This window comes from Calidris pugnax, unplaced genomic scaffold (assembly GCF_001431845.1).
Source record: "Calidris pugnax isolate Ruff unplaced genomic scaffold, ASM143184v1 scaffold162, whole genome shotgun sequence".
In the NCBI taxonomy this organism is placed as follows: domain Eukaryota; kingdom Metazoa; phylum Chordata; class Aves; order Charadriiformes; family Scolopacidae; genus Calidris; species Calidris pugnax.
In genome coordinates, this window is record NW_015090900.1 from 1,019,667 (window position 1) to 1,027,642 (window position 7,976).

General features: G+C 60.4%; 1 protein-coding gene and 1 long non-coding RNA gene across 2 annotated transcripts in view; one reads left to right on the forward strand and one right to left on the reverse strand.

The window, feature by feature from the left end:
* The window catches only part of LOC106891861, a 3,088-nt gene extending 2,611 nt beyond the window's left edge, over positions 1-477 (forward strand). The window contains exon 2 of the long non-coding RNA XR_001412793.1: positions 155-477. This is a non-coding gene — a long non-coding RNA (uncharacterized LOC106891861). The remainder of the gene's footprint in view (positions 1-154) is intronic.
* Positions 478-2,564: 2,087 nt separating this feature from the next.
* Positions 2,565-7,976, reverse strand: part of AIM1L (absent in melanoma 1-like) — a 20,045-nt gene continuing 14,633 nt past the window's right edge. Inside the window, exons 17-20 of the mRNA XM_014948614.1 lie at positions 6,946-7,069; positions 6,310-6,468; positions 3,070-3,229; positions 2,565-2,925 (exon numbers count right to left, since the gene is read on the reverse strand). Coding sequence (XP_014804100.1) covers positions 2,837-2,925; positions 3,070-3,229; positions 6,310-6,468; positions 6,946-7,069 — 532 coding nt within the window. The 3' untranslated portion in view covers positions 2,565-2,836. The remainder of the gene's footprint in view (positions 2,926-3,069; positions 3,230-6,309; positions 6,469-6,945; positions 7,070-7,976) is intronic.

Below are 7,976 nucleotides of genomic sequence, written 5' to 3' on the forward strand. Positions count from 1 at the left end.
GGCCCAAAACTGGACACAGCCCTCGAGGTGGGGCCTCACCAGTGCCAAGCACAGGGGGACCATCACCTCTCGGGACCTAGAGAGGACTCTAGGAGAGGAGAGGGCTTTTAGAGGGGAGTACTTCCACCCTGACTCTCATTATTTCCTTTTCCAGCCCTTTGGCCAGGCCGGGGAGGCAGCTGTGAGCACCACGACCACACCCCCCACCCCCCCCCAGCAAAAGAGCCTGAGCCCCGCCATGGCCAGCCCGGCCCTCCTGCCCCTGGCCTTGGGGCTGGTCACTGCCTTCATCCTACGCCTTTGCTGAGCCGGTTGTCCTCGCCGCCTCCTCCTCGGACCCTCGCAGCACGGAGGACCACCATGGGAGGCCCACCATCGCTCCCCTGCCTGCTTCCCCCTCCCTCCGGCCTCTCAGCAAGGCCCCGCTTGAGGGCCTGCTGCGAGGCCCTGAGAAATAAAGCGCTGGTGTAGAAGGCCGCCTAGTTTCCTCTCACGTTGGGTAAAGGGGGGGGCTGAGCCCCTGTTCTTCCCCACCTTGTGAGGCCTCTTCGGGGGCACCGGAGGCCCCGGGCCCGGGGCCCATAGCAACAGCGCCCCCCTCCGCTCGCTGAGCGCTGACCAATCCGCTGCCGCCAAACGCCCTGCTCTTAGCCAATCCCCGCCCGGCCGAGGGTATATAAAAGCGGGTGAGGGGGTGAGGTGCTTCCTGTCTGGCCGTGCCTGAGAGGAGGGAAGGAGGCTTCTCGGCGTCGCGTTGAGAGGATTTTTATCCTCCCGGAAGGGTCTCTACCTCCCCGGGTAGGCTGAGATTGTGTGTTTCGATGGCCCCCTGTGGCTTCCACTTGTTCAGCCGTCGTACAGGGTCGGTAGCATCCTCCCTGGGTGTCTCCTGGGCCCTTGTGGTGGTCTTCTCTGCCTTCCCATCAGCGTTGTTCTCACCTTGGGACTCAATATCCTTCTCCTTGCTGGCTCTGCAGGCTTGGCAGTGCCTTCTCCGAGCAGCCCTGGTTGTCACCGCTGCCTGCAGGCAGGGGTTTGGGCTTTGGCTTGCCCGCTGGCCTGGCAGGAGACCACATGGGAGCTGGGCCTCCTCGTGCAGCACGTTCCTCGCTCCTGTGGTTAAACCTCCTGCCCAAACAGGTCTTGGGGCAGCTGGGGACAACGTTTCAGCTTAAAGGTAGATGTTTGATGACGGCTGTTGCTGAAAACCAAGAGCAGTCGCCAAGCAGCTGGAGATACCTGATGTAAGAATCTCGGTGCGCTCCAAGGAGACCTCCTGGGGAGGCACTGGGGTGTCTTGTCACCACCAGAACAGCCCAGTTTTGGCTGCGGGGTTGAGAAGTGATTGTTGCCCCAGTTCAGTGACTCTTCCCCAAACTGGGTTCAACCTGCTCGGCAAACCGGGCCCTCGCCAGCAGCCGTCTCCTCTCAGCCCCAGCAGCGAGGACAGAAGCACTTGAGGTCTCCATGTCTGCATCTCTCACCCCGTGTCCCTCCTGGCTCTGAGTCACGTCCCTGGGGAGCTCACCCTGGTGGAGACAACCTCTGTCCTGGGGAGAAGACCTCAGTTCCCGGGATCTCAAGGCCAAGTGACATGTGCCACCACGCAGCTCTGCAGCAGGACACGAACTGCTGCCGGAGCAGAGCTCACTGATATGAATCATAGAATCATAGAATGGTCTAGGTTGGAAGAGACCCTTGGGATCATCGAGTCCAACCATCTCCCCTACTCTACAAAGCCCTCCCCTACACCATGTCCCTCAGCACTGCATCTAAACGGCCCTTAAACACAGCCAGGGATGGGGACTCCACCCCCTCCCTGGGCAGCCTGTTCCAATGCCCGACCACTCTTTGGGTGAAAAATTCTTTCCTAATGTTCAATCTAAACCCACCCTGTTGGAGCTTGAAGCCGTTCCCTCTCGTTCTGTCACTAATTACCTGTGAGAAGAGACCAGCACCAACCTCTCTACAGTGTCCTTTCACGTAGTTGTAGAGAGTGATGAGGTCTCCCCTCAGCCTCCTCTTCCTCATACTAAACAGTCCCAAGGGGTTGGAAAACCCCGGAATCTTCAGCAGGAGCTGGAGCTGGTGGGATCCAGCATCTCCTGATGCTCCGGGGTTGGGGGGCACAGCTTGGCCCGCACCCCCCCTTCTCAAAACCCACAGCCCTGGTGCTGCTGGTGGCCCATGGACACTAGAGGGCACCGGGCCCCCATCCTTGGAGCAGGATTGGGCCCTTGGGGTGGGGGGCACCGGAATCTTCAGCAGGAGCTGGAGCTGGTGGGATCCAGCATCTCCTGATGCTCCGGGGTTGGGGGGCACAGCTTGGCCCGCACCCCCCCTTCTCAAAACCCACAGCCCTGGTGCTGCTGGTGGCCCATGGACACTAGAGGGCACCGGGCCCCCATCCTTGGAGCAGGATTGGGCCCTTGGGGTGGGGGGCATCTCCCCAGCATGGGGGCTGCGACCAATACAAGGACAAGGACACCAACCAGCCAGGCAGAGGTGGCCCAGATGAGGAGGGCTATATCTTACACACGTACATAAATACAGTTCGGTGGGGAAGGGGGGAGCTGGTGGGGAGGGAGGTTCTCCACTCTCTGGAGGGTTCCACGTCGGTTGTGGGGTCCTTCATGAGCCACGTATGGAGCTCGCCGGGAGGGAGATGGGGTGGTTCCCCCTCATGATGGAGGGGATGGTGGGCATCCTTCACGCCAGCGGCCGGAGCAAGGGGTGTTTGGGGTAGGAGGCCTCCTGCCCTGGTGTGAGGACACTGGTAGGGTGTCCCCATCCTGCCCAGTGGCACTTCTGGGCACAAGGGCCACTCGCCACCCCCTCATAGCACCTGAATGTCCCAGATCTGCGTGGGTCTTTCCTCAGCCATGTCCCAAACGATGGCGTGGTCCCGGTCGTAGGATCGACCACCTGTGGAGCAAGCGGAGGGTTTCAGGAGGACAAACCCTGCTCCTGATGGCAGTGAAGGGGCGGGTGCCCCACCTCACGGCCAAGCACCCCATTTTTTTGGGGGTCCCGGGGAAAGCAGCCCCCGTGCCAGCGCTGAGACCTCACCCTTTATATCGAGGATCATGTCCTCAAACATCTGGCTGTGGATCCGTCCCTGAGAATCGATGCTCCAGGTCTGACGGGGCATCCGAGTCTCGGACCACAGCACGGCCTTCGCGCCCTTCCCGGCCGGCCCGATGACCTGCAGGCTCATGTTGGGGGCCACCTGCAAGGAGTGGTGGTGGCCAGGTCAGCCTGCTCCTCTCCATCACCTCCACACAGCACAAAGGCTTGGAGCTCAGAGGGGGTTTCCCTGTAAAGGTGGTTGGTTCTGGAGGTGGGACGTGGGATGAGCAGGAAAACCCCTCGTTGAGAGGTGGGGACAATTTGAGTCACAGAAACTCCTCGGGGAAGACAGATGCCTTCATGTCTCCAGGGGAGACTCGGGGAGGAGAGAATCAACCACCTGCAAGGAGTGGTGGTGGCCAGGTCAGCCTGCTCCTCTCCATCACCTCCACACAGCACAAAGGCTTGGAGCTCAGAGGGGGTTTCCCTGTAAAGGTGGTTGGTTCTGGAGGTGGGACGTGGGATGAGCAGGAAAACCCCTCGTTGAGAGGTGGGGACAATTTGAGTGACAGAAACTCCTCGGAGAAGACAGATGCCTTCATGTCTCCAGGGGAGACTCGGGGAGGAGAGAATCAACCGATTTTTGGGGCCAAGGCTGAGGTCAGATGCTGGGAAAGGTTGTCACAAGCCCTAGGAGATCGCTGTGGGGTGGGGAGTACCCCAGCAGGAGTCTTGGGGGGGGTTCCTCGGTCCCCGCCCTTCCCGGCCAGCCTGATGACCTGCAGGCTCATGTTGGGGGCCACCTGCAAGGAGTGGTGGTGGCCAGGTCAGCCCGCTCCTCTCCATCACCTCCACGGAGCACAAAGGCTTGGAACATAAAGGGGGTTTCCCTGTAAAGGTGGCTGGTTCTGGAGGTGGGACTTGGGATGAGCAGGAAAACCCCGGTGGGTGTCCCCACCTCGGTGAGAGGTGGGGACAATTTGAGTGACAGAAACTCCTCGGAGAAGACAGATGCCTTCATGTGTCCAGGGGAGACTCGGGGAGGAGGGAATCAACCGATTTTTGGGGCCAAGGCTGAGGTCACATGTTGGGATAGGTTGTGACAAGCCCTAGGAGATCGCTGTGGGGTGGGGAGTACCCCAGCAGGAGTCTTGGGGGGGGGTTCCTCGGTCCCCACCCTTCCTGGCCGGCCCGATGACCTGCAGGCTCATGTTGGGGGCCACCTGCAAGGAGTGGTGGTGGCCAGGTCAGCCCGCTCCTCTCCATCACCTCCACACAGCACAGAGGCTTGGAGCTCGGAGGGGGTTTCCCTGTAAAGGTGGCTGGTTCTGGAGGTGGGACTTGGGATGAGCAGGAAAACCCCTCGTTGAGAGGTGGGGACAATTTGAGTCACAGAAACTCCTCGGGGAAGACAGATGCCTTCATGTCTCCAGGGGAGACTCGGGGAGGAGAGAATCAACCAATTTTTGGGGACAAGGCTGAGGTCAGATGTTGGGAAAGGTTGCCACAAGCCCTAGGAGATCGCTGTGGGGTGGGGAGTACCCCAGCAGGAGTCTTGGGGGGGGTTCCTCGGTCCCCGCCCTTCCCGGCCAGCCTGATGACCTGCAGGCTCATGTTGGGGGCCACCTGCAAGGAGTGGTGGTGGCCAGGTCAGCCCGCTCCTCTCCATCACCTCCACGGAGCACAAAGGCTTGGAACATAAAGGGGGTTTCCCTGTAAAGGTGGCTGGTTCTGGAGGTGGGACTTGGGATGAGCAGGAAAACCCCTCGTTGAGAGGTGGGGACAATTTGAGTCACAGAAACTCCTCGGGGAAGACAGATGCCTTCATGTCTCCAGGGGAGACTCGGGGAGGAGAGAATCAACCAATTTTTGGGGACAAGGCTGAGGTCAGATGTTGGGAAAGGTTGCCACAAGCCCTAGGAGATCGCTGTGGGGTGGGGAGTACCCCAGCAGGAGTCTTGGGGGGGGGTTCCTCGGTCCCCACCCTTCCTGGCCGGCCCGATGACCTGCAGGCTCATGTTGGGGGCCACCTGCGAGGAGTGGTGGTGGCCAGGTCAGCCCGCTCCTCTCCATCACCTCCACACAGCACAGAGGCTTGGAGCTCGGAGGGGGTTTCCCTGTAAAGGTGGCTGGTTCTGGGGGTGGGACGTGGGATGAGCAGGAAAACCTCGGTGGGTGTCCCCACCTCGGTGAGAGGTGGGGACAATTTGAGTGACAGAAACTCCTCGGAGAAGACAGATGCCTTCATGTGTCCAGGGGAGACTCGGGGAGGAGGGAATCAACCGGTTTTTGGGGCCAAGGCTGAGGTCACATGTTGGGATAGGTTGTGACAAGCCCTAGGAGATCGCTGTGGGGTGGGGAGTACCCCAGCAGGAGTCTTGGGGGGGGTTCCCCTGTCCCCTCCCCGGCGCTGGCTGTCACATGCAAAGTCCTGACCTGGTTTTTGATCAGCCCCTCCTCGTAGTACCAGACGGAGCTGCTCTGCTCGCTCAAGCTGGAGACCACCACCCGTCCTGCTTTCATGTCCTCCACGTCGTCGGGGACGCAGAGGTAGAGCTCCAGCTCCCGGCTCCTGATGCGGAAATAGATCCGTCTCTGGAAAGAGAGAAACCTTTGGGGTTTTGGGGTTTTTTTGCACCAAAAAGCCCTGCTGCCTGCACCTCCGGCCCCACGCGCTGCAGGTGGCCCAGGAGGGACCTCACCCCACGTGTGGCTTTGGGAAATGGGGACACTGGTCCCCTGGGGTGACTGCCTGAGGGTCCTCCCCATCCTGTTGGGATGTTTGGGTGTTTTCCACCTTGTCCTTGCCCATGGGGAGCTTTTTGCCACCAAAGCAGCCACTCCCAGGGTGGGGGACATGGACCTGGGGGGGCCGGTGTCTGCTCCTCTCCATCACCTCCACACAGCACAAAGGCTTGGAGCTCAGAGGGGGTTTCCCTGTAAAGGTGGTTGGTTCTGGAGGTGGGACGTGGGATGAGCAGGAAAACCCCTCGTTGAGAGGTGGGGACAATTTGAGTGACAGAAACTCCTCGGAGAAGACAGATGCCTTCATGTGTCCAGGGGAGACTCGGGGAGGAGGGAATCAACCGATTTTTGGGGCCAAGGCTGAGGTCACATGTTGGGATAGGTTGTGACAAGCCCTAGGAGATCGCTGTGGGGTGGGGAGTACCCCAGCAGGAGTCTTGGGGGGGGTTCCCCTGTCCCCTCCCCGGCGCTGGCTGTCACATGCAAAGTCCTGACCTGGTTTTTGATCAGCCCCTCCTCGTAGTACCAGACGGAGCTGCTCTGCTCGCTCAAGCTGGAGACCACCACCCGTCCTGCTTTCATGTCCTCCACGTCGTCGGGGACGCAGAGGTAGAGCTCCAGCTCCCGGCTCCTGATGCGGAAATAGATCCGTCTCTGGAAAGAGAGAAACCTTTGGGGTTTTGGGGTTTTTTTGCACCAAAAAGCCCTGCTGCCTGCACCTCCGGCCCCACGCGCTGCAGGTGGCCCAGGAGGGACCTCACCCCACGTGTGGCTTTGGGAAATGGGGACACTGGTCCCCTGGGGTGACTGCCTGAGGGTCCTCCCCATCCTGTTGGGATGTTTGGGTGTTTTCCACCTTGTCCTTGCCCATGGGGAGCTTTTTGCCACCAAAGCAGCCACTCCCAGGGTGGGGGACATGGACCTGGGGGGGCCGGTGTTGGGCTGGTGTGGCTTTAATGGGCCAGAGCTGCCAGAACGTTCTGCTGCTCCAGGCCATGTCCTGCTTACCCCCAGCTCACCCGGAGCCACCACCACATCCTCCTCCTGCTCATTGGGACTTCAGCTCCATGTGAGCTGCCTGCCTCGGGGTTTTGGGGTTCATTCCCCCCCCCCTCCCATCCCAGCTCTCACCTGGCGGATGGGGTAGAGGGACCCCACGTGCTGGAGCCCGCTGTACGTCAGCCAGTTGGTGATCTCGGTGCAGTCCAGCAGCCACTGGCGCCCGCGGAAGTCACCGTGTTCACACAGCACCCAGCTGCGGGGAACGGGATGGGGTGGGGTGGGATGGGATGAGATGAGAAGGGATGGGATGGCACAGGACAGAATGGGATGTGGTAGGATGGGATGGGACAGGACAGGATGGGATGCGGTGGGATGGGACAGGCTTAGATGGGATGGGGTAGGGTGGGATGGGACGAGAAGGGATGGGATGGCACAGGACAGAATGGGATGCAGTAGGATGGGATGGGACAGGCTTAGATGGGATGGGAGGGGACAGGACAGAATGGGATGCGGTAGAATGAGATGGGACAGGCTTAGATGGGATGGGGTAGGGTCGGATGGGATGTGGTGGGATGGGACAGGATGGGATGGGATGCAGTGGGGTAGGATAGGACAGGCTTGGATGGGATGGGATGGGATGGGATGAGAAGGGATGGGATGGGATGGCACAGGACAGAATGGGATGCGGTAGGATGGGATGGAACAGGCTTAGATGGGATGGGAGGGGACAGGACAGGATGGGATGCAGTGGGATGGGACAGGCTTAAATGGGATGGGGTAGGGTGGGATGGGATGTGGTGGGATGGGACAGGACAGGATGGGATGTGGTGGGATGGGATGAGATGGGATGGGAGAGGATGGGATGCGGTGGGGTGGGATGGAATGAGACAGTGGGATGGGACAGGACAGGATGGGATGGGATGCAGTGGGGTGGGATAGGACAGGCTTAGATGGGATGGGATAGGATGTGGTGGGATGGGACAGGACAGGATGGGATGTGGTGGGATGGGATGAGATGGGATGGGAGAGGATGGGATGCGGTGGGGTGGGATGGAATGAGACAGTGGGATGGGACAGGACAGGATGGGATGGGATGCAGTGGGGTGGGATAGGACAGGCTTAGATGGGATGGGATAGGATGTGGTGGGATGGGACAGGAC